A 27,503-nucleotide genomic window follows, 5' to 3' on the forward strand; every position below is an offset into this window, starting at 1 on the left:
GGACAAGCATCTACTATTAAATTTCATAAACAGTGTGGTATCGTTAAGTTTCATAAGCAATGTAGAAAGTTTCATAAACAATATCGTACAGTTAAGTTTCATAAACAGTGTAATAAGTTTCATAAACAGTGTAGTAAGTTTCATAAAACAGTGTAGTACCCTTAAGTTTCATAAACAGTGTAGTAAGTTTTATAAATAGTGTAGTACGTTTCATAAACAGTTTGTGTGAGGGGCGCGCGGATCCGTGCATTAGTTTTTTTTTTTTTTTTTAATATTAAAATTATGTCATTTTCAATAAAATTTAAGGTTTTTTTTTGTTATTTTTATTAAAATTTAAGAGTTTTTCATTAAAATTTAAGTCTTTTTATTAAATAAAGTTAAAGCATAGTTATTTTATTAAAATAAACCTAGTCCAAGCCATTTTCATGAAAGTTCCCCAGATAATAATGCATTACAAAAGAAAACTGTTATTGACACTTTAAAAAACTGATTGTGTACTCTAAATTTTTTTATATTTTAAACAAGGGGTGTGCTATCCACACACTCATTTTTACCTTTTCCACACCTCTTGTTAATTATTGTGTTTTGATTTTCTTCAATTCATCTGATTCGACGATCAAAATTAAAAAAATTTACGAAAAGTAAAAAAATGTGTGTAAATAACATTTTCCTTCAAACAAATACTTGAAGAATGCACTATTATATTTTTAAAGCGCCAATAGTTGTTCATTTGTTAAAACCACTAGTCGCTACTTGCCACACTTGACCAGTAATTCATTTACCCTAACACTTGAAGGTGCAGGCATTTAAGGGCACTTTTTTAATTATTTAAGAAAATAACAATTTAAAAAGTACTTTCCTCCATGCCAAACAAAAATCAACTGATAATATTATCTCTTTTCGTGCATTCCAGTGCGAAGTGAAATGAAAATCGAACGGCCCAGAAATCAATTCGAACTCTTTTATTAAAAAAATCAACCGTCCAATTTCGAGTGTTAACAATTAAAACTAAACAATCGACGGCTGATGGGATATGTCTGGACACGTGGTAACGGGTCCTCTCACAGTCTCACCATCCGGTGAGGTTGATCAATGCACAGGATGATAGGAGTACCAGTGGGTCCTCATACGTGGCATGCGGCTGATCGTTTGCTTAGTAAACAGGGGCGGTCGTCGACGGTGATGGTCGGTTGATTATATTCAATCAAGGTCACATCATAAACGTGATTTTTGTGCCCTATACATTCCATTTATTAGAAAAACGATAAGCATGTAGCATCATCACTGTTCTAACTCGTCTAACACCACCTAGATCCTGTCTAAGTGCTAATCGGCTGATTATCGTCTTAATTAATGTCTAGACGTTTGAAAATAAAAAAAAAACGTTTAGATCTGCTAAGGTGTCTGCCATACCCGCCTAGGTTGTGACTCACATAGACAGAAAATAGGTAACTTTCATTTTGCATTTTATTTTTTACAGTAAATTATTAGGGACTTGTTGTATATTTAAATGAACACACATTATATGATTGTTCCCCATGTTTTCATTATATTCCAATACTTCATAATATATATATATATATATATCATTCTACTTTATAGTTTATGATGAAATTATATATATTTTAAGTATAAACATATATTTATATACATGAAATATAGTAGATTTACTTAAATTCGTCTAATCCATCTAGATGCCCGCTAAGGCGCTAGGCACCACCATGCCGCCTGACTAGCACCTAGCGTCTTTTAGAACCTTGAGCATCACATAAATGTTGAAATAGTCATATCAGTAATTTTTTTTTTACAATTATGTAGTTGTTTGATTATCTGTTATGACAAGGAGTTTCGAAATTCGATTTAAAAAATATATATATAATAATAAAAATAAAAAAAATTATGTTTGTGATGGTCACATTAACGTATATTAAGTTGTTTTCCATTCTTTGATCGGAAAGATATTTGGTTATGGAATAGGACTTATTTTTTCTTAATTGAAATGGTAGAGAATTTTAATGTTTTAAAGAACAAGTCAATATACAAAAGCAATGTGTAATTTAGTAATACGGTCTAATAGTATTTCTATTCTTTTATAAGTAAGAGATCTTAGATTTGATTATTGCCAAAGATAAATTTGAGCCAAATTATTTTTAGTTCATTGTAAGACTAAGCCTATTCCCCTTCCCTTTAATGTAGATAATATCATCTTTTCAAAAAAAAAAAAAAAAAAATATATATATATATATAGGGGATAAGGATCAAGGGACAAATATTTTTACACTCTTTTTAAGCCTTTTAATTACATGAGATCCAATAGTTCTTATTTATTCATTAAGCGACATGGATGCTTATGTGAATTTTAACTAATATATATTTGTCTAACAAAACAACCCCCTTTATTATTATTAATTAAATCATTGTTCTAAAAATCCCCGCCTAGCACCGCTTAGGCGCTAGGCGGTTGGTCACTGCCCCGATTAATGCCTAGTCGTTTGAAAATTAAGAAATAGCGCCTAGAGTTGTTGAGGCGCCCGCCTAGACACCCGCCTAGGTTGCGACTCACTTAAACAGAAAATATAACTTTCATTTTGCATTTTATTTTTTTCAATAAATTGTAAGAGACTTGTTGAATGCTTAAATGAATACACATTATATGCATGTTCCCCATGTTTTAATTATGTTCCAATACTTCATAATATATATATCATTCTATTTTGTAATTTGGAATGAAATTGTACATATATATAAATATATTAAGTATGCACACACTTATTTACACAAAAAATAATAAATTTACTTAAATCCACCTAGGCGCTAGGCCCCAGCTCACCGCTCGATTAGCGTCAAGCGTCTTTTAGAACCTTGAATTAAATGGAATTCCAAATCAAGGAAACCCTAAACAATGCCATCGAGCAACAACAACAATACACCCAAGCCAATCTTGACATTAATCATATAAAAAATAATTATTAAATCAAATCATTTAGGCGCAAATAAATCTAGTTCTACAAATTATAGACTTGCGAAACCAAAATCTAGTTCTACAAATTTGACTATGCAGAATTCAAAGGTGAAAATTAGAACCTGCAAAATGGGACTATCGCATTTTCAACTGCCTGAGTCCAGAGAGAATACTCCATTTGCACAGAAGTGATGTGATGAACGGCATGAACCCTACTACTCCATTCCAATGTATCATATTATTATTCATACCATCTTTTAAAGCTAGTACACAATGTATCTTATTTTATGTAACAAGGACTACGTACAACTAGAGTTTCTTCCTTTTTTAATTTTAGTTTTAATTTTCCAGATTTTGTGTTTTTTTTTTCAATTTTATTTTATCTTTAATATTAGTTAAAATCCACATAAACATCCGTGTTATTTAATGAATAAATAAGAACCATTGGATGTCATGTAATCAAAAGGCTTAAAGAGAGTGTAAAAGTATTTGTAAAAATATTTGTTCATTGATCCTATCCTTATATATATATATATGTATGTATGTATGTATGTATGTATGTATGTATGTATGTATGTATGTACAGAAGCAATGCAACAAAAGACAACATCCAAGTACTCTCTTCAAGATGAAGATCAATAATGAGGTCTGGCGATTCCTTAGAGGACATGGGACGTATCATGTGAAAAATTCTGCATAACAACGATCTAGAATGAACAGACATCGTAGAGTTGTGAAAACATATTTTTCTATTATACATTGGACCTTAGCCTGTATGAAATAATATTCCATCTAGTGTTAAACCACGATAGGATTGAGATTCGCATCTATAAAATGAAAGGTCATATGATGATGAATCGGTTGTTAAAATCAGCAGTTGTGACATAAACCTTAGTGGAATGTCATGTGCTTGGAGGTTGAGGATCAAATATCTGCTTCGCTGGCCGACCCAATCTATATGCTTATCTGTCTTCTGATTCGTTTTGCAAATCCACGTCAGACTGTCCACTAATTAATCAGGACATGTCACGGACATGGGGGATAATGGGTGGATTAATAACTAATAATTTGTGAGGCCAAAAAAGTATGCGGTTCTCATCACTTTGCACATTTTTATTTAATTAATACATGTGAAAACGTCATTATCGTCACTTAGTATTATTACGGTATGGTGATATTCCACTTTACTTATAAGTGAGAGGTTTTAGATTTGGTTTTCGTCAAAAGCGAATTTAAACCACATTATTCCTAGTCTATTGTAAGGCTAAACCTATCTCATCTCCAAGATAATATCGTTTGTTCAGGAAAAAAAAAACGTCATCACCATTTTATGATTCGTTTTTTTTCTAGCCATTTTATAATTTGTTAGGGTTTGCTATTTGTGGTAACATGGGATTATTCCTCTAACGGTTGGAAACTCACTTCCCTTCCACTTCTCAAATCACACTATAACTTAAATAAATAAATTGTGGGAGAAAGTATAAACAAATGTCCAAGAAAAAAGGTCTTTTCTTGATCAATTTGTTTTTTGTATGACAATAACATATTTTTCTTGGAAATTCTCTCCAACGGTAATAGGATGTCGCTTTCTCTTGCAAATTCAGTCGACACCATATTTAATTTTGTTTTTGTATGAAACGGTACAATTAACAATTCTCCTTTTCAGTTTTGCAAAGCTTTCAACATTGTAAACTTCTAGCGGAATCTAAATGATAAAATTTACTGAACCAGAAGTTAGATAAGATTTAAGCATTGCAAATCACCTAAGTAGAAAATTGGTTTAGTCGTAATTATTAGTTGGTTTGGTTGCTAAATGACACAAACGATGGTCTGCCATATCATTACTGTAAAAAACAAGCTACAAAAACACCAACCTAGGACCACACAACGATTGTGAAGAAGAACGAATCAGAAAATTGAAAAAAGAAGTTGCTGTAATCTTTCAATTGATGGATAAGCTAACATAATTATAACTTAAAAATTAAAATGAAAATCAAATCATAACTTAATAAGCCAACAACAAAATCAGCAACCATAATCCAAATGGTTAATAACTCACTAACTCAAAAGTGCAACTCATATAATTGTCTAAATCCAATTCAGCAACCAATGCAAAAGTAAAAGACAAAAAACTCAAAAATCAAAAAGTTTGATTCTGATTATAGGATCCCCTCATTGCAATCTGAGAGAGGTCGTGCAAGAGTAGGAAAAAAAAAAAAAAAAGACTGCAGAATGAGTGGGTTTTTATTTTTCAAGCCCTAAAATTGCAGAGTTGTGCATGTTAAAAATACTAAAAATGTATATTGATTTGGTACGATATATCGAATGGTATAGAAAATCCAATATCAGAGCTATACCATTAATAATTAGTTCGGTCAAATGCCAACCGATAATGAAATCTTACCAAAACTCGACCATACCAATATAAACCGGTCGATACGGTTCGGTCAGTGCATCTGTTTATGACAATATCTTCCAATTTCCACCCCTATCTTAGCTATCTATGCGCCTCTATTATCCAGTAAAGCCAAAGCATGAATGGGTCCCACCGTCCTGCGGCTTTTTGATTAACGTTCAAGAACCGCCAAGCTATCTTAAACCACCCGTTTTTGCCTAACTTCGCTGATTCAGCCTGTGGACCTATGCACGGCTCACATCCCTCCACGTGTCCTTCCAAAGCAAGCACTTATTACCGTTTTCTGTTCCCCAATCAGATCGCGTCACGTATGCATTGAAGTTCAAAGCAGTCAGCAACCAGGCTTTCGTTTACGTGCGTTTCTTTGTGGGTGCAGTGAGTCGTCTGCGCCGAGCAGAGTCACTGACTCACTGAGTCAAAGGGGCATCAGTACTCTGCATGATTCTGCTTTTGACTCGTCGCGAGTTACGACTCACCGGGTCATTTTGCACGTGCTGCACATTTCTCTTTTTTTTTTTTTTTTTTCTTTCATGCATTCCGAATATTCATGCGTTCGACAAATGAAACGTACATTTTTTTTTCTTCGGTAAGAGTAGATGATATACATAAACGTACTAAAACATCTTCTAATTCAAATAAGCATCAGACAATGAAATAGATAATATTGACTGGTTTACAACTTTCATTTCGTCAAAGTTACACAATTATTTAGCTATTAAAAAGAACAATACATATCACAAATCTAATTCACACATTTAGAGATAATATTTTATCTTGCCAACATTTCACAACGAGAAAATTTTCACCACCATGCTTGATCATGCTTGAAATTCTGATTTTCGAAAATATCTTGCAATATTTTAAAAATTTATAGCTCAAGCAATTACAAACATCATCACTGTACTTACAATTTACAGGTTTGATTCCTTATCCTCAATTATTGCTTTTGCTTGTAGCAAAAAATATCATGCCAAGTTTCGTTCTTTAGTGGAGCTCAATATTTCATCATCTTAAAAACGATGTGGGAGTTTTCCCAAAGCAAAACACTTCTTATTTTACGAACAACAATCTAGACTGTTGTAGGTAAGTGGAAGGGGAGGGAGAGAGAGAGAGAGAGAGAGAGAGAGAGAGAGAGAGAGAGAGAGAGAGAGAGAGAGAGAGAGAGAGAGAGAGAGAGAGAGAGCAGAAGCTGGTCAGGGTGACCACCTATACTAAAAAGCCAGGCCACGCATAGTCGGTGAAAGCGAAAACAGCACACAAAAATAGTAGGTGGGTTCGGTCCCACATAATTCAAAATTTCCAAGTAAAATTTAATCCTAATCTCTCACCATATATACCCCTTTACTCCTCGCTCCCTATGCCACACCACCACCTCTTCATCTCTCTCTCTTCCCGAAACCCAAGACTTTGTTTTTCTCTGTTTCTCAGGACTGTGTGAAGCTTAAGCTTTATTAATGGCCAAGGACATGGAAGTTGCAGAGAGGGGCTCCTTCTCAGCCAAGGACTACCACGACCCACCGCCTGCGCCGCTCATCGACGCGGCCGAGCTCACCAAATGGTCGTTTTATAGAGCTCTCATAGCTGAGTTCGTAGCCACGCTTCTCTTCCTTTACGTCACTGTGCTCACAGTGATTGGTTACAAGAGCCAGACCGACCCAGCTGTCAATGCTGACGCTTGCGGTGGGGTTGGGATTCTGGGCATTGCTTGGGCCTTTGGAGGCATGATCTTTGTGCTTGTTTACTGCACTGCTGGGATTTCAGGTCTGTTTTCTCTCCTGGGTCTCTCTGGTTCTATCTCTACGTGTATAATTTGTAAAAAGTTGAAGTCTTTGACGTGGGGTTTGCTTGTAAAATACAGAAGTTAGCGAAAAAGTTTATCTTTTAAGTGGGTTTTCTGTATTTTTCTCGTATATGTATAATTTAGTTAAAAAGATGAAGTCTTTGATGCGGGTTTGGTGTGATTTTGCTGCTACATATAGAAGCCCGTTGAAAAAGCTGCTTTTTCTAATGTGGGTTTTGTGGGATTTTTCTTCTACATGCATAAATTGTTGAAAAAACTGCTTTTTTTACACTGGGTTTTGTAACTTTTGTTGAACAGGGGGTCACATTAACCCGGCGGTGACATTTGGGCTGTTCCTGGCGCGGAAGGTGTCGCTGGTGAGAGCTGTGCTGTACATGGTGGCTCAGTCGTTGGGAGCCATAGCCGGTGTTGCGCTGGTGAAGGCTTTCCAGAAGAGCTACTACATCAAGTACGGCGGTGGAGCCAACTCACTTAGCGATGGGTACAGCACCGGAGTTGGATTGGGTGCTGAGATTATTGGCACCTTTGTGCTGGTTTACACCGTCTTCTCTGCCACTGACCCCAAGAGGAGTGCTAGAGACTCCCATGTTCCGGTACATACACACCCTTCATCTATAATTTGCAATTACCATTTCCTCCTCTATCGATATTTGCAGTATATTTATAGAATTATTACAGAATGGTAATTATAAAAATACATAAAGAAAACAGGGGAGCTGATGAAATTAGAGAAAAAAACGCTAGTTTCTTCAAAAAATTTGAAGGATCCACAAGCGTCTCTTTTGGATTTAATTTTGCTTTCTTTATTAGAAAACTAATGAAATTGATTTAAAAATTTTGAGTTTTAACCGTAAGGTTAAAATAAAGAGTAAAGTGAATAGTATCGGATTGACTTTTTAGTGTAAAAATGTGATTTTTTGTTAAAATGAATAGTTCTATATGGTTTTCGTTAAAACTCATTTTTTTTATTTTGTAAAATTTAATTTTTGAGTGTGCTAGAAAATGCATTAATTATATTCTTTTTTCTTGTTTAGTACACCATTGACTTTATTTTTTTGGTTATGAACAAGTGCATTATTGGACTTCTGTAAATACAAGGACTTAAAGCTTAATTTAAGAAATGGGACAAAATGGCCTCTATTTTTCTCTAACTTCTTGTGGAAAAATATACCCTCATTTAACCATCTTTAGTCTTTGGACAAGTTTAGGTGTCCCACACACAAGTCCACAACCACAAGTTTAGATGTTCTTAAACCATTCATTAATGTAAACTAATCACCCTCAAATACCTAACTGATGTTAACATAATTGGATCCTATACTTGTTTTTCGGTGTTTGTATCGTGCTTATATCCAAAATGACATATCGGAACCAAGTATTAGGACAAAATCTTGAGTTTAACCGTCTCACGATACTCTTGGGGATAGTGCAACGGGTACAAGGCAGAATCTCGTCAAATATTAGATGTTGCCCTTCAAATTATTAGAACCAAAAAACTCTTTTAAGTCTCATGATGATATTGTTTAGAATAAAATTTCCTATTGAGTAGGGTGAAAACAATGAGCTAGCTGGGCCAAATGTTTTTATCTGGTTGGCATTTCAGGGCATCATGCAGTGCAATAGATGCGGAGGGGTCACCTAATTTTGTTTTCTTTCAACAAGTTGATTCAACTTTTTCAAATTATTTTCTCTCTCAACTTTTCTCCTTTCCATCATTCCTAACGTGCTCTGCCTTCTTCAAGTACTGTCATGACTCATGACTCGCTCGAGGTCTCGACGTCAATCTGTGGGCCCTTCACATTCCTCTTGCGGAAATCCTCTTTTAAGCACCTCAACAGCCACTTGTTTGGTTATTGTTTAATAGTTACAACAAGAACAATAATAACAAAATCTTATTTTACTAAGTGGGGTTGACTGTATGATTCCTAAAATGATATTACGCTTGGTTTTGCACGAAATCTTCCGTTGGCTCTAGGTACCTCCATATCTTTTTTTATAATGTCGTTCAAAACTTCCTTAGGTCTTCCTTTACCTCTTTTACTTGAATTTCCATCTCGTAGTCGCATCTTCTAACCAGAACATCCCTAAGTATTATTGTTTAATAGTTAAAAGTTGGATTAAGGTGTGATTTGTTTCTTGTGTTAACAGTCCCAAACATTTGATATGCTGAGTCAGAAATCAATGAAAGTTGTCTAATTTTGTTTTTATTTAGCCTCACAATCACGGGCATGCACTCTTAGCCCATTTTCAAGTCTTCCATCCTGTTCCAAATTGTCCTGTTGTCTGATTTTATATATGTTTTCCAATTGTATGTATTCCCATCGAGGTTCTTAGTTATCTTGGGTTGTATATCTTTTCGTGTCTATCTCATAAGTCATGTCACGAGAGATAAACAGGAGAATATACAATTGGTTACATGGTAGATTCTATCTTTCTCTCTCTCTCTCTCTCGTATTCTAAGAGGCTAAATTGTGGAATGTTGTGGAATTTTGAAGGTTTTGGCTCCACTGCCAATTGGGTTTGCTGTGTTCATTGTCCACTTGGCCACCATCCCAATCACTGGCACTGGCATCAACCCTGCTAGAAGTCTTGGAGCTGCTGTTATCTACAACAAAGACAAGGCTTGGGATGACCAAGTATGTACTCCAATATTAATTCTTCTTCACTTTTATGTTATCATTATAATGTAAGATACTCAGGAACACTGTAGAACTTTCACTAATATATGTTCTTGTTTACTTTTTTGTTGTTTGCAGTGGATTTTCTGGGTAGGACCCTTCATTGGAGCAGCAATTGCAGCCTTCTACCACCAATTTATCCTGAGAGCAGGAGCTGTCAAGGCCCTTGGATCATTCAGGAGCAACCCCCATGTTTAAATTTGAATATTTTCAGAGAATATGAAGGGATTTGGAGGAACACTAAGTTAATTATTAAGGGGGAAGTAGTATTTATATTAAATTGTGGCTTATGCTATGTGTGTGAAGGCTTCTTTTGCTCCTCTCTCAATTAAATTTCCATCAGAAAAAGGGGCTCAGAGGCCATGAAAATGTAGATATAGTCGGATTTTACCCTTTCTTTTCTTTTTACTGTTTCTGCAAGAACTTGCCTTTGAATTTACTTCAATGTCACTGTCATTTTCTCATGATTCTCCTTGTTTTCCTCTTTCTAGTCATATCATGCTTGAAGATAAATGCTTTTATATTTTTGGGGTCACTTTTGCTTGCTATATAATGGTGGCTCAATGAGCTCCACTTGAAGCTCAGTGGGTTGGGCATTGAAAACCAGAAGGTGAATACTAGTTTGCATTTAGAAACAAAAGGCGATTCCAAATCAACAAGACTTTTTCGCTTTGTGAGGGTCAGGGAGGAATGGGTGGACTAGCGCCCTCGACCCTCGCAATATATTAAGGGAGGAAACATGGGGAGTTTGACATAACTCTCTAAGCGGTTGTAGTCGTAACTTTCTAAGCGGTTTTAAGGTTTCTTAATTTTTTTTTCTGAAATAACTCGTACACATCTTTACGTGTGGCGAAATGTGAAACTTAACAAATGAATTATTTAATTGTGGGATCATCCAAATGCATAGGTGGCTGGAGTATCTATTATTCATGCGCCTAGAGTATACCTCCCAATTGACTTATTCCTCCATGAGGAAACATGTAATGTGAAACACGTGTGAGCATTGGGTTTAGATGTGGGCATTTTTGCTAAGTTATCATTAAAGAAGTTGAGGTTATTGTAAACACGAAAAATTCCTGCAACAAGAAACAAGAATACGTGTACAAAATATATTTTTTGTGTTTAATGATTTTGGGGTTACAATCTCTTTGTAATTTGATCCTCTGATTCTATCTTCGTAGGGTGTAGGTTTGTGGATGAGCTGTTGATCCAAAGGGCCGTCGGGGCTTGATCTAGGGATGAACAGTTGATGAACGGATCTTCAAGGGGCGTTGGGCTTGATCTTGAAGAATGGGTGTATGGGTTTGTGGATGAGCTGTTGATCCAAAGGGCCGTCGGGGCTTGATCTAGGGATGAACAGTTGATGAACGGATCTTCGAGGGCTTTTGGGCTTGATCTTGAAGATTGGGTGTATGGATTTCTTCAAGGGCTTTTGGGCTTAATCTTGAAGAATGATTGGATGTGTGGATTTGTTGAGGTTGTTGATCCAAAAGGGCCGTTGGGGCTTGATCTTAGGATGAACGGATGATGAATGATGAACACTTCTCTTCAAGGGCCGTCGGGGCTTGATCTTGAAGAATGAACAAATGTCTTGAGGTTGTTGATCCAAAAGGCCGTTGGGGCTTGATCTTAGGATGAACGGATGATGAATGATGAACACTTCTCTTCAAGGGCCGTCGGGGCTTGATCTTGAAGAATGAACAGATGTCTTGAGGTTGTTGATCCAAAGGGCCGTTGGGGCTTGATCTTAGGATGAACGGATGATGAACACTTTCTTCAAGGGGCCGTCGGGGCTTGATCTTGAGTCGGTGGAAGTTTTTCAAGGGCCGTTGGGGCTTGACCTTGAAGGAGGGTTTGACGAAGAACGAAGAGTGTTTTCTTGATCCTTTGGGATTTGCTTGAGAGCTTTAGAGTTTCAAGGCTTCAAGGTTTTGGTGTAATGTAAATTTCTTTCTTTCTTTCTCTCCTTCCTCCTCCGAAATGAATGCCTTGGCTTCCTATTTATAGAATTCCAAAACTTGATTTTTGGATTTAAATAATCAGATGAAAATAAATCATTTCTGCCAGGTATTGACACGTGTCCTATTTGATGACCTTTCCAATTTATTTCGATTTTTTGTTGAGTCACACGCTACATGTAAAATTTATGTGACACGTGAGCGTTGAAATTTTAATTATTGGTCAACATTCATTTCACCAAAATTTTGATGTCTACAGTTATAATACACAATTGCCAATGAGAGCAAGTCTAGCGGAAGGTCAATTAGCAGGACAATTGGGTTAAATTGCCCCTTGTCCTCAAGAAGGTGCTCCATCGGGTTTAAAAAGGGGAGGCAATATAAGGTATAGGGTAGGAGCTCGTTAGCCTGCCTTGCCAATTGACCTTGAGCTTGACCCTGCTGGCAACTACGGTGGTCATTAACGACGTCACCCGCAGTGCGAAGCTACATAGGGGCAAGAAGGGCCGGTCGCTCCTCCTTTCGTTGGAAAATAAGCCCAAGAGGGTGTAGCTGCCCCTCTCGTTAGTCAGAAAACCTGTAAGAATGTTCTGCAACTTCTGGAGCTACCATGGGCTAATACACGTTATGGAGAGTGGGAAGTTGCCCATCTGGCTCCCAAAAAACCCCTTCACCGAAGCCTATTTTACCCACCCAGACTGCCTGAAACCGCCTTGCGAGGAAGGGTAAAACTCGAATAGCAACGTTGGCTAGGTCAGGAAGAGGAAGAAGTAGCAATATTATCAAACAAATCTTAGCAATCGATGTCGTTTGGCTGAGCACTTAAAGTGGACGATGACGTTTTATTCCAATAGAACAAATCCTTTGACCTTTATGGCTCGCACGTCATTTGAACCCAAGCATCTCTAATTAATTTTTTATTTGTTCTGTTTGATGTTTTATTTATTTATTTCTTTTATGAACTAGGTATACTTATCTATTTTTTATATAAAACATTTATCATACTTATCTAAAATAATAACTATGCACATTGTTTGACGGGCACAGATCATCCCCGAATCTGAGCCTAGGGATCAATAGATCCGGGCCATTGAAATTTGATCTATCGACTACATACAAGGGGCCTCCCTAAAAATTATAATAATTGTAACCATTGGATCAAATTTCAATGACCCGGATCTATTGATCCCTAGGCTCAGATCCAGAGATAGGCTCGGATCCGGAAAGGACCTGTGTCCTTGTTTGATGACTATAATAACTACAATTTGTAAGTGGTGTTTTGCATTAATTGTTTAATTGATATAGAATTAGTGTAATATGCTTTTTATCTATTTTGTTTCTATTGTACAATTACGTAATGTATGTAACGATACTGTAAAAAAACAGTGCTTAAATCATTCTTCAAATATTCTGGGTACAACGGATAGTCCTTCTTCGAATATTTCTAGATAATCTTTCTTTGAATATTTTGGTTACTCCAAATCCTCATTCGAGTATTCCAGGTAGTTATGAACGACATTAATAATGTCTACTATGTACAAGGATTTGGTTGTCTACATTTTTTCTAAACCTTTTACGTTTTTAAATTTCGCCCCTCTTGCTGAAAATTCTTGGCTTCGTCACTGCCAACAGACAGCCTCCGTCGCCTCCCCCAAAAACCAGAAAGCTCCAATTTGTAGCAATCACAACCATTGAATTTCCAACTGTCCTTTTGAGATGGGCCGTTAATTTCCAACATTAAAAAAAAAAAAATTTAATTCAAAAAATGATCCAGCTCCTTATAAATTTATTTATTTTTGAATTTATCGATACAAGACAATTTTCTAAATCCTCACAACTTTCTAGAGGTGACGAATTGACGATAATCTTTACACATAATCTTGCAAATTATGGGGAGGCTAACCCTAATCAGTGGAAATATTATATGAAACTGGTTGATAAAGTGATCTGCTCCAAACTCATCGTTGCCTTCACTTTCCTTCCACAGTCTACCACTATCTACCATCTCACCCTTATCCCAAGATTCCCAACAACAAAATCAATCCCAACATTTTATATACACGTGTGTGTATAATCTCGCAGCAAATTGTGGCTGTTTGTTATAAGTTTTTAAATTATGAAATGCGCAGTGATATTTGGGACTTTTATAGTAGCTTATGAAACCTCAAATCCATGAATGTGGACATCTTATCTTGCAATATCTATATGTTGTAATATTTACGTTGCAGCCTTAGAGCTCATTTTGGAAGTGTTTCTAAAAATAATTGAAAATACTTTTGGTAAAAATATTTTAAAAATCAATCTTTAGTGAAAGTGCAAGTAAATCTTGGAAAACACTTAAAGTGCTTAGAAGAAGCACATAACTGGCAGTGGCGAAGCCAGGATCTTACATCGCGAGGGGCCTTCACAAATATGAAACTTTATCTTTTTAATGTCTAAGATACTGTATAAATTGATTGCATTTCTATATATTTACCTCAACTCATAGATGGAGAGAAATTATACATCATAGGTTAATATGCAGATTAAGATAGATGAAGATTACAATTTTCAAACTGCATCGACCATATAGTTACTTAATCCGACATATATTTAAGAGCATGGCTTAAGGAAAGTGACAAACGATGGACCAAAAGTTCAAGCTAACAAAAAAAAAAAAAAAAAAATATCAGCTAACGTCCTTAGCTTAATAGCAGTTAGTGGTAAATCCTGACCGTTAGATTTAGTTACCTGCTTGAAAACTTCAACACAAAGATGAACTTGAAGTAATTAAGAAGTAGAAGAAGCTACATCGTTGTAACTGGGATAAGAGAATTACAAATCCAAAAACTTCAAGATTACAGCTAAACTTACCAAAAGTAAAAGGAGGTTATGCTATAGCTTATACATATAGAAAATGAAAGGAAAAAAAATTGCAGGATAACTTGATAACTGGTGCTTATTGTAGAAAATACTTTGTTTTTGGAATCTAAAATTATCTCTCTAATGATGCTTTCAGTCATTTTAAAAATACTTCTAAATGAGCCATGATGTGGACCTAAGGCTGCATGAGGAACAGAAGGAGGGAATTAGTATACCATTAACGTGTTCTATATCAAAAAAAAAAAAAAAAAAAAAGGGAGTACTAGTGAAATGCATCCTAAAAAAAGAATTATAATAGCTGGGGACTAATGTTCACGATAAATTGTTCACTCCGATTATGAAAATTTCAAATACGACACGTTACTTTAAACCTTAAACAAATATAAGATCCAATGAGTGCTCGATTTATACGATTAAAACACCATTAACACCTTAATTTTTATGCCTCCAAAAGCCCAAAACACGACTTATATGGACCATGGCTCTTTTCTTTTAAATATTGGGTGGGCCTTGTGGCTGCCCTTCCATTCCTCAAAAAGCCTAAATAGAAGTGGGCTGTATTTTGCTTCTAGTGGCGGAACCTAACAAGTTGAAGATGGGCCTAATAGCTAGCTGACAGTTTACCAGATCAAGTGAGGTTAGCTATGTAGCTAAACAAAATCCTATCTTACCTAACCCACATTGAGTTTGAGTTGCCACTGGGTCTCTTGAGACTAGCTAGATTCCAACACCTCTACCTCAAAGGGCCAAAGAGTGAAGTAAACACAATATACACCCTTATTCTTGCCATTTTTAAACGTATTATAAGCATATCACTTCACACTGTTAGCATGTAGAGAAATTTTCAATGTCATCGTAACATTGTTACGTACTCTTATATAATAAGTGAATTAGTAATATCACGCAATATTGTTATTGTCATATAAAAAAAATTGAGTAAGACAACTTGATTAACTGGATGATCAGATAGTCTCATAGAACAACGAGCCTTATTGCTTTTTGGTATCTGTGACCCAATGTAGGTACAATTTAAAATCACACAATCTCACTCTTTGTGATAGTGACTTGATCATCAAGCTGCCATACTAACTTTTGTCCCGGGATTAAAACTTTCATGCAACATGTTTCATACCCTTTTCTCTCTGTCTTTTAACCACATTAGTCATGTGATGAGATAGATAAAAGAAAAGATATCAAACTGAAGAATGGAATATATAAGTAAAGAAAATGTGTGCACGCTTCTATGATTGCTTCTGCTAGCACGGCAAACAAGTCCAATACTTCAAAGTCAAGCAAACCACCGTCCCTCATTCTGAGCTCACTCTCACTCTCACCCTCACCCTACACCACCAAAGGAACCTCCCTCTGCAATTCCATATAGCAACCACGGCCACGGCCACTTCTTCTTCAAACTTCAACTGCAAAAGTTACCAAGAAGTTAATCAAATTTACTTATGGCACCCATCACCAGCCTCGTCTGCTTCGTTCTCACTCACTTTGGTTTTCTCTGGACACCCACATTTTTTCAAAATTTCAGGTATGAAATCCCCATTGAGCTTGAGCGAGGTACATTCCGAAGTTACAGGTACGAAAATCCCCTCGGTCTCTCTCCCTTGGGTTTTGGTTTTGCACACCCTGTACTTGCAACCCTTATGTAATCTCATCATCTGCAGCTACCTGCATTTAATTGTTGTTCAAACCTAATCAAGACCATATATATATATATATGTATATGTATATGTATATATAGACACACACACGCACACACACGCGCGCGCGCACACACACACACACACACATATGCGATCATATGTATGTATGTTGAAGGAATCAAAGTTCGACATGACCGGCTTTTGATCTCGTTCGATGAAGTGATCATGGAGGGCATGGTTTGGTTCTGGAGCTGCAGATGGTGTTCTGGTCATGCCAAACATTATTGTATAACATATGAATGTATTGTACATATGTTTTGTTATGCATCGTCTATGATCAGGAGAATTAGTCCGTTGTATTGGATACACAGCAGGACATTCGCTTATGTTGTTACTAAATTCTCTTATCATTTTAACTTGTGAGTTTTTTTGCGGGTGTAGATAGTTTGGGATTGATTCTCTAATAGGTCGTTTGATAACAATTTCTTCTTTTTTTTTTTTTTTTTTGGTACTCAGTTTTCATTTAAAAAAAAAAAAATTAAAAATTAGAATTTTGTTTGGTAACTACTTTCAATTTTCATTTGAAACCAAAAAGGGAAAACTCAAGGCCAAATTTATTTTCAGTTTTTAAAAAAGTGAAAACTAAAACTAAAAACTGAAAAAACAGAAGGAAAGGTTATTAAACGGCCGAAATGTTTAAATGAAATGTCTAAATGTAACAAGTTTGAATGAACATAGATGACCTTTATGGTTTAAGCATAAGGGGTTGCCTTGAAGAGAAGCAATTAGAGCTAATTTCTACACTCTACCCTCCTCTATTTCTACACTTTATCTGATATGACTTTCCAAGTCATTCCACATCACTGTCAAGTCTACTTCATCGTCTTATCCCATCTTCGTTGGTGCACATTTTCAACCAGGATGACCTTCCTTGTACCCCCTTCAACCTAAGTTTGGTGTAGTGTGGATGGGGTGACGCTTTTGTAATCGTTGTTGCGTCCTTCTTCATGTATTCCACCCCCTCCCCCACCCCTCCCCTTTTTTCACCGTTTTTATCTTTATGCTTTATTTATGTCTCTTTGTTTGCCCTTCGTAGCTTTCGTCGTTTTTTTGACTTTTGTCTTGATAATGAAATTTTCAAATTTTTTATTTAAAAGGGCCCAATTGCAAATTACTCAAACTCATAACTTACCAATAACCCAAACTCGGAGTATTTCAATTGTGTAGGGTTTGCAATTGCATTAAATAAGATACAACGTTGCAATAGAGCACATTTCATATCATACATAAAGTATCTAGACACTTACTTTTAATTCTAAGGGAAATTCTCTTGTTTCAATCATAAATTATTGCATGGTACTAGAATGCCATTAAAAGATATAATTATTTCAATTTTTATAATGTGTTGATTGGTATTGAAATTATTTCTACCCATATCATAATACGTAGATTAGCTATTACATAATTGTATATAATTTTTTAGTCATAATGAAAATATAATCTTTTTTATTCATGGGCATAATCTAAACTATTCTTCTTATTTACAAGGAAAGAAATTTGAACTCAAGTACAAAGTTAATCAAGTGATAAATTAACTAAAATCTTGAGAAATCAACAGAAACGGAATAACTTCTCCTCCATTTTAAGAGAAAATATTAATGTAACAAAATTATATTAAAAAAATATCTAAGAAATTTATATTAAACAAGAACAACGTAATTGCTCTCCATTTTAGAAGAGATATATTAAACAGAGAATTAAAATTTGTTTTATTGAAAAAAAAGGAAAAAAAAAAAGAAAAAGAAAAGAACATGAACGTGTCTCCTCCATTTTAGGAGGAGATATTAATATCTAACAAAATTATATTAAAAAAAAAAATTAAGAACCAACGTGGGAGAAAATGGGTAGAGGTTGTCGTCAGTTTAAAAAAAAACGGTGATGTTCTCCCACTACCAAGCAGTAACTCCCCAGTTCCCACGTATATTCCCATTTTTTCCGTTGTGGCTACAATATTATTATATGTACTCCCCATCTCCTTCGATTATGTGGCCGAATCTTATACTCCTCATTTTTTTGCTCTGCCTTCTTCACATGCGATGCTATTTGAATTAATTTGGTGAGATTCTTGACTCAAAAGGCTTTTGCTAACCATTCATATCCATCTTCTGTGAAATCTTGGTGCTTATTTCAGTTTTCTTATTCTTTCTTCCTCCTTTTTGTTATAGGGTTAAGACGATTCCATTAGGCTCCAAAGTTCAAAGGTTTGAGTAGCTTTGAGTAAATCTCAATTTAAATTTACCTTTTCAGTTTTTAGGTTTTTTTTTACAATTTATCTTTTAGGTGATGAATTTGATGCGCTCTACTGCAACTTTGAGGATGTATATATGAGTTTGTATTTAGTATTTCTAAGTCAATTTTAGTTTTTTTAACTTCTTCGTTTGAAATCTTCATTGTGCGCTTTTTAAATTTTGGTCAGATTATGAGTTTCAATTTTGATTATCTTAATGTGCTATACGTGTGCTATGGTAATTTAAAAAATTATTTGTTTTCATTCTCAGGATATCTACAAGAATGCCCACAAAAAATGAAGAAGGAACTACCTATTGATAAGATCCCAAACAGACGTGTCTCTATTTTTACACCTAGGTGGGAGATATCTGTCGGAGTAAAAACTACCAATCTAAGCCAACTGATTCTCACAGAGTGGAAAAAGAAGAAGCATGAGCAGTATGTATTTTATATTCTTTATTAAATTTGTTATAATAAATTTTAACATTATATATACCTTCAATATATCATGAAATCATATCGTTCTGTCCTGTTGAAAATTTAATGCATTTGGTTAAAATCAAATATTAGCATTATTTGTAATTGAATTGCATTAAAAGTTGAAAAAGGGAATTAAACATTAAAAGAAATAGACAATCGGATGACACAGCTCATGAAATAGACAATCGGATGAGAGAAGGTGAAGTACTAAACAGAGATGTGGTTGAAAAAATCCAACAAATCTTGAATCAATATAATGCATTTGTGCAAACATTTCACCACCTTGCGCAACTTCAAGATTTGCAAAGTTGTAGGTTAATTATCAAGGAGCAGCCCGCGAATCAATGACAATATTGTTTACCGTCCGCATCTCAGGTTGCTGCAATCATAGTAGGTGGTGAAGGATTGGAAAATATTAGAGGTCGAGATATTATTATGCAAACTACAAATGGTCAACTTAAGAGTATCAAAGACTGTGTCAGCTACTATAACCCTTTACAATATCCATTGTTGTTACCTTATGGAATGTATGGATGGGATGTGAATACTCGAACTAACGACAACAGAAAAGTGACATGCTGCGACTATTATTCGTATGTTCTTCAGGTAACCTAAGAGCTTCATCTGTACCAATACAATATTAATTTTTGAAACTTATATTGTGTTGAATAATGAATTTTATCATTTTAGATCCGTCAACACGACGAATCGCTTCTACTTCGTGGTGGTCGCCTATTGCAGCAATATGTAGTTGACAACTACGTAAAGATTGAATCACAAAAGCTTAGATGGATGCGTGATAATCAACACACAATAATTTATGACCGCATAATGTACAATGAACGGATGTGATTTGAGCTGGTATAACTTGTTAGGATGATTGTTTCGACAAAGCTTCGTGGAGTCGAAGATAAAGCAAACCTACATCTAACTAGACATATAGTACAATAAAAAATTAGTTCAAGCACGCACTCTTATAAACAAAGTAGCAAAAGCTTGATGAAAGGCAAGTGTTAATGTTCATGGTTGTGATGGCTATAGTTGCTGGAGCTGGTGATAGTACTTAATCATAATGTCTTATCTGAAGTTGAGATTATTGTAGGTGTGTAATTAAGAAATTAAGTAGCAAATAGGTTTATGTTTAAAACCTACTTTATGAACTTTTCTGTTCTGCACGTTGCTCACTAGGGTTTTGTTCCTTTACATGTGGTTGGTTTGTATACTTTGGTTACCCCTATGTTTACATTTGAAACAAAATTCAATGACAAAACCGTAGGAAAAGTAATTAGTATGAAATTCTTCAATGGAAATTTAAATTGCAGAAAAAACCTTGGATTTTCCAAACTGGTGGAGTGAAGAAAGAGAAAGGAGAAGTCACTGAGAATTATCATTTCGTTGATCCGTTTAGGATTTCAGAGAGCAAGGGAGGTCTTCATCGCAATAATTTTATTGCCATCACTATAAATCGAAGCATAAACCCTACAGACTTCTATTACACGTAGGAGGGATTACATACGAATTTGTGCCCTGAAAAATTTGGTAGTGAAATTCTTTTTCCATAAAAATTGATAGGAAAACAGGTGACTGAATGGAAGAAAGAAAAAAGGGCAATCACATATTCAAAAGGAACACGACATTAACGTACCTTCGTTAACCTTGTCATCTTCGAGCTTCAGGAACTGGAATTGCATTTACTCTAAAACCAAACTGCAATGAAAACCAATGAGGGGAATCACTGACCAAAACCTTTTTTTGATGGACGAAGATCAGAATATTGTATCGGACTAAATGCAGCCGGATAATTTATGATAAAAAGTTGTGGGAGTTTAAAAACTGAACGGAATCCAAATGGAAGCAAAACTTTGATAAACAAAGGAAGACAAGGAGAAAAAGCTACCTGGTTGAATCCGTTAATCAAGCAACAATATACCACTCCACCTATCTCTTCCTCCACTTTTCGCAAGAACGGTTGTGCTCGTCTTCATCAACCTTTCCATCCGCTCCCTGCAATATGTTTGTATATGTTTCAAAATCAAAATGCAAGATAAAAGAGGAGAAGTAGACAAAAAAGAAAAAAAAAAAAATAAATAAATAAAAAGAGAAGAAAAAAAAAGTAAAAAACACAATACAAAATACCCAATAGGCTGAGACAATTCAGTTTATAAGTGGTGGAGAAAGAGATAAACCAAATAATAACTGCTTATAGCAATTTCAAAGTGGGGAGTTTAAAACTGACGACAATTGCAACAGTTTTCTCTATCTCTACCCCTCTTCTTCCACGTTGTCTTTTTATTTTCTTATTTTTTATTATATATTTTCGTATATTATCTGTCTCCAAAAATGGAGTTTGATCAGCACGTTCATTTATATTATCTGTTTTTTTTTTTTTTTTTTTTTTAAATAAAATAAATTTAAATTTTTGACAAAATTGCCCTTGCATTTTTTTATGTATCAAATTTGATCAGTTTTAGATTTTTTTGTTTGGGGGTGTTTTAGTCCAGAAATTTTTGGTGAAGCCTTAAGACACCAAAGTAGTCTTCTAGCTTTCTAATATTAGAGATTAGAGATTTATAGGGAAAGAAATTTGAACTTGAGCACAAAGTTAATCAAGTGATAAATTAACTAAAATCTTGAGAAAACTCAATAATTGCATTTTCACGGAAATTGTAAACTATAGCTCTAAGTTTTTAATCGATTTCGTTAATTTTTTGAAAATCCATATTTTCTTGGCATTTTCCCAGCATCACGTGCTTCATAAAATTCAAGTTGGACATTCCATAAGTGTTCTAGTCGCAGAAATCCGTTACGGTTTTGGTAACCCTGTTTTGGGCTTTACTAGTACTACTCTTGAATTTTCAAAATTTCAACCAAAATTGGTATCTTCACATAAATTGTGTGCTATAACTATTAGTATTTTAATCTTTTTATTTTTTATTTTTTATTTTATTATTATTTTTTTTAACATAACAAGTCTATAGTTCGATTTCCTCAGGTATAACTAGAAAATGATTGTCATGATTATCATGGTTGTTCAAATAATTAATAAAAAATTATAGGGTAATTCTATTAACACCTCACAATCTTATGAAGACACCTCACGTTTAAAGTTTGTCACGTGAACTTCCTCTTTTACCCCTATTTGAATTAAGGTGAGAAAAGGAAAATCCAACCATCCAATTATTTGCCGGCAGCCAACCACCTCACAGCTATCCACTTACCATGGCACCACATTCTCTAAAGTTCATCTTCTTGTTCGTATGAATTCTTTGTAATTGATATTTGGCATCAATTGTCAAGACAACTAGTGCTTGTTGATTTGATCTATACTTCTGCACTTCTAATTTCATTTTGTAGTTGCATGTTTCTACAATTCTTTGCGAGTATAAAGCCTCTAGAATTTAGGGATTTTCATTGCTTAATTGAAGTGAAGGACTATTACATTCCTTTTTATTTTCTTTGGAAACGGGGTTGATGAGTTTGGGTGTTGGGACTTAGGGTGTAGGGAGAGAACGAGAGAGGTCAGAGATGCGATACTAATGGGGTTTAGGGATGGGAACTCGTGGAATGGAGATGTTTGGTGTTTCTTTTTGTTTTTGGGGTGGGGCGGCTTCAAAAATATGAGGGACAAAGTTGAAATTTTTGAGGAATTTTTTGGATGTGGGGTGGATTCATAACATTGTGAGGTGTGTATAAAATAACCCAAAATTATAACTTAGTAATGTAACCAAGGAAAAAAGAAAACACATAAAATGGAAGGATCTTGTAGATGAGAGATTTTTTTAGTGTGGGGACAGAGGGTGGAACACCATATGTGATTATACATTGGAGGAATTACATGTGGTGTTTTGTTTAATGTTTTGGAAATGTGGTGTTTCGTTTAATGTTTTGGACATAGTGAAAAAGCTCTTGTTGTATAGATGGGTTAAATACAATCTTATGCATCAAGTTCAAATTCTTGTTCTCATAAATTTAATTAGACGTTAAAATCGTCATCCAATACGTTGAACAAAAGAGATTTTCTTTGCATCAACAAGAGGAGAGTTCAGCTTTTCTCTCTCAAAGATCTATCTCGCTGAAAGACAAATAGAGATAAAAAAACTGTACTGGCCGGCCTTAGCCTTTGGCTTGGGTGCCGGTGGCAGCCCCTCTTTTTGATCCTCCTTCCTTTTTTCTATCATTTCAATTTCCTACTAAATTTTGTTCCAGCTTTCTTTGAAATTGGTCTCAATTTTTCTTCTGAACTTGTCTCAGATTTGGCTTCATGCCCCTTCCTCGGCATCCATCGCCGCTTGTCCGCCGTTTTTCGTCAGTTTTTACTGCCTTTTGTTATTTAGGTTTCCACCATCCCTCTCCTCTGCCTTTTGGTCTGATCATGGAAAACATTAGTGGATAACGTATCGTCTAAGTCAACAAAATAGAAAAGAAAAAAACCTGACGACGTCATTTAAGGAGGAACTAGTCGTATGCTAACTTTGGTTTGCGAGCCAATTACTATGCGTCCCTCTTCTTGTTGAAAGGGACAATTCCCTCCATTTCCTGCATTGAAGTTCAAACAGTGCAGGAAGAGAGAGAGCCATGCATCTATGGCCGTCGACGACGATCAGAGACTCCTTCAAGCTCGCCTACCTGAGAAAGCTCGAATGGAACCTCCAGAGGATGAAAAGCGAGAAGGAATCACAGAATTCAGTCGATCAAAAGCTGCTTGACGGCCAAGAAGCCGGAGCCGCCAGACAGCCGAATAGCCCACAATGCGAAATCAACGGGAAAACGCTACCAATTCTAAGGCTCGTGGAGGTGATGGAGTGGTCGTTGGACTCTGCGGCGAGATTCTGATGCTTCTCTCTTGCTATTTTTGCTGTTATTGATCGTCATTATTTGGTTTTGTATATGGGGGAAATTTGCTAAATTTTTATCGTCAGTGTTTTAACTTAGGTAGAAAACTTAGGTTAATCGTTGCTTAGGGAGACCTAAAAATTAAAAAAAAAAAAATCTCATATAGGACCAAGGTTCTAAAAGACTCTAGACGCTAGTCGGATGATAGGACTAGCTCCTAGGCAGCTAGGCGGGGCATAGACAGACTAAGCAAATTTAAGTAGATCTTATATTCCATGTAAATAAGTGTCAGTTTATATTTAAAATATATATAATTTCATCATAAACTACAAAATAAAATAACATATATATTCTGAAGTATTGGAATATAAGGAAAAACATGGGAACAAACATATAATGTGTGTCCATTTAAGTATTTAATAAGTCTCTTACAATTTATTAAAAAAAAAAAAAAAATGTAAGTTATCTATTTTCTGTCTAAGTGAATCGCAACCTAGGGGGTCTATGAGGGCGCTTCAGTTGGTCTAGGCGCATTTTCTTAATTTTCAAACGCCTAAGCATTAGTCGGAACGGTGGCCAACCGCCTAACGCCTAGACGGCTCTAGGCTGAGATTTTTAAAACAATGTATATGACTCAAAAGGTGGACCTCACTGTTAATTTTGAGTGGAAAACAAACTCATTCATGTGTGAGTGTTGTACACCAGCTTCTTTTTGTTGAAAGATGGATACAATCAAAAGTAAAAGAATTTACGTGGCCATTTTTATTGAAAGATGGGTAAATTGAGCACGTCCACTTGTATTCAATTAGTGAAAGTTTCAAACATAGACACGTTGTATTGAAACTTCAACAAATATAAGATGGGATGACTGCTTGATTACACCATTGACACTTTTATTTTCAGCATCCAAAAGCCCAAAATACGAAAATATGGATCATGGCTTTTTATCTTTAATGTTGGGTGGGCCTTGTGGGTTGCCCTTTCATTCCTCAAAAAGCCTAAAACAGAAGTGGGCTGTAATTTGCTTCTTGTGGTGGAAACCAAGCAAGTTGAAGATGGGCCTAATAGCTAGCAGACAGTTTACCAGATCAAGTGAGGTTAGCTACGTAGCTAAGCAAGATCCTGTCTTACCTCACCCACATTGAGTTTGAGTTGCCACTCGGTTGAGACTAACTAGATTCCAATACCTCTACCTCAAAGGGCCGAAGGAGTGACATAAACATAATGTGTACCCTTATTCTTACCATTTTTAAACGTATTATAAGCATATTACTTCACACTATCAGCATGTATAGAAAATTTTCAACGTGAACGTAACATTGTCACGTACTATTATATAATAGGTGATTGGTAACATTACGTAACGCTGTTACGGTCACATAAAAAAACTTGGGTAGGGTAATTTGACTAGCTGAATGGTTCATAGAGGAATGTGCATTGCTTTTGGTACATGTGACCCAATGCAGGTACAATTTACAATCACACATTCTCACGCTTTGTGAGAGTGACTTGATTATCAAGCTGCCATACTAAGTACTCTCTCCTACGATTAAAACTCTCATGCACCATATTTCATACCCCTTTTTTTGTCTTTTTAACTAGATTAGTCATGTGATTAGAGAGATAAAAAGAAAAATATGAAACTGAAACATGGAGTATACAAGTAAAGAAAATGTGTGCACGCTTCTATGATTGCTTCGTCTAGCACGGCAAACAAGTGCAATACTTCAAAATTAAGCAACCACCGTCACTTCTTCTTAAGAGCTCACCCTCACCCTCAGTCTCCACCACCAAAGGGACCTCCCTCTACCGCCACTTCTTCAAACTTCAACTGCAAAAATTACCAACAGATTAATCAAATTTACTTAATTATGGCACCCATCACCAGCCTCGTCTGCTTCGCTCTCACTCACTTTGGTTTTCTCTGGACACCCACATTTTTTCAAAATTTCAGGTATGAAAACCCGATTGAGCTCGTGCGAGGTACATTCAGCAGTTACAGGTACGAAAATCCCCTCGGTCTCTCTCCCTTGGGTTTTGGTTTTGCACACCCTCTACTTGCAACCCTTGTGTAATCTCATCATTGCAGCTACCTGCATTTAATTGTTGTTCAAACTTAATCAACACCATATATATATATATATATATATATATATAGATATATATGTGCGATCATATGTATGTATGTTGAAACGATCAAAGTTCGACATGACCGGCTACGTTTGATCTCGTTCGATGAAGTGATCATGAAGGGGCGTTGTTTGGTTTTGGAGCTGCAGATGGTGTTCTGATCATGGAAAACATTGTATAACCTATTGGAGCTGCAGATGAATGTATTGTACATGTGTTTTGTTATGCAATGTGTATGATCAGGAGAAATTAGTCTGTTGTATTGGATACGCAGCATTGACATTCGCCTATCTTGTTAGTAAATTGTCTAATCATTTACAAATTTTGCGGGTGCCGATTAATTTGGGATTGATTCTCCAATGAGTCGTTTTGTAACCATTTCATTTTTAGTTTTTATTTTTTGGTTTTCAGTTTTATTTTTTGAATTTGAAAAATGAAATCTTGTTTTGTAACTACATTCAGTTTTCATTTGAAACCAAAAAGTGAAAACTCACGACTAAATTTAGAAAACTCAAGAAAATAATTTTTAGGTATTATTCTTTTTGAAAATTGGAAGTAGTTACCAATTAAAATTTCAGTTTTCAATTTAAAAAATAAAAAAATGAAGACGAAATGTAAGAAGTTTGAACGAGTTTAGATGACCTTTAAGGCTTAAGCATAAGGGGTTGCCTTGAAGAGAAGCAATTAGAGCTAATTTCTACACTTTACCATCCACTATGTCTACACTTTATCTAATCTGACGGACCAAATCTTCCACATCACTATCAATTCTACTTCATCATCTTACTCCAATGTCTCATTCACTCATTGATCCAAAAGTCCAATTCCATATTCATTGGGTGACCTCGCCACTCAAGAGTATTTCAATTGTGTAAGGTTTGCAACACTGGCGAGCGGAGTAAAAAATCCATGCTAGGATGGGCCTTTAAGCTAATGAAAGAAATTAGAAAAAAAATATTAGTAATATCATGGAAAATTTTAATCAAACAAGAGCGATGGAGCCTTCAAATTTGTATGAAAAAATTAGTATTGAGCAGAGTCATAGTAAATAGAACCTATGTTGACCCTTTACACAACATTGATAATAACGTTATATAACAAGCTCAAACTATTATTATGAGATTTTTCTTTTAATATTATTCAATCTTCTTCTTGAATGTATATACCTTGTTTTATATGAACTAAAAAAAATGGTTTAATAGAAATCATAGTGTTGGCAGAAGGGTAGTTATATATGGTTTTTACTTGTGGGGGTTTAAAAAACCAAAAGGTAGTTTTCTGTTAGCAGGTGTCAATCCTAGGACCTGATGATACCTTCAAAATGTGGACGTAGTTACCAATTAAGATTTCAATTTTCAATTAAAAAAAAAAAAAAAAAAAAGTAAAGACGAAATGTAAGAAGTTTGAACGAGTTTAGATAAGGAATCTCCATCTGCAATTCT

The 27,503-nt window shown here is 35.3% G+C and overlaps 1 protein-coding gene across 1 annotated transcript; it reads left to right on the plus strand.

Moving 5' to 3' along the window:
- Positions 1-6,732: 6,732 nt before the first annotated feature.
- On the plus strand, positions 6,733-10,324 carry LOC137733669 (probable aquaporin PIP2-5). Its single transcript, XM_068472819.1, has 4 exons — positions 6,733-7,139; positions 7,477-7,772; positions 9,675-9,815; positions 9,936-10,324. Exons 1-4 carry the CDS (start codon positions 6,833-6,835, stop codon positions 10,053-10,055), a joined length of 864 nt encoding a protein of 287 aa, XP_068328920.1. The 5' UTR covers positions 6,733-6,832; the 3' UTR covers positions 10,056-10,324.
- The last annotated feature ends 17,179 nt before the right edge of the window (positions 10,325-27,503 follow it).

The sequence above is a fragment of the Pyrus communis genome, chromosome 5 (assembly GCF_963583255.1).
Source record: "Pyrus communis chromosome 5, drPyrComm1.1, whole genome shotgun sequence".
Taxonomy (NCBI): Eukaryota; Viridiplantae; Streptophyta; class Magnoliopsida; order Rosales; family Rosaceae; genus Pyrus; species Pyrus communis.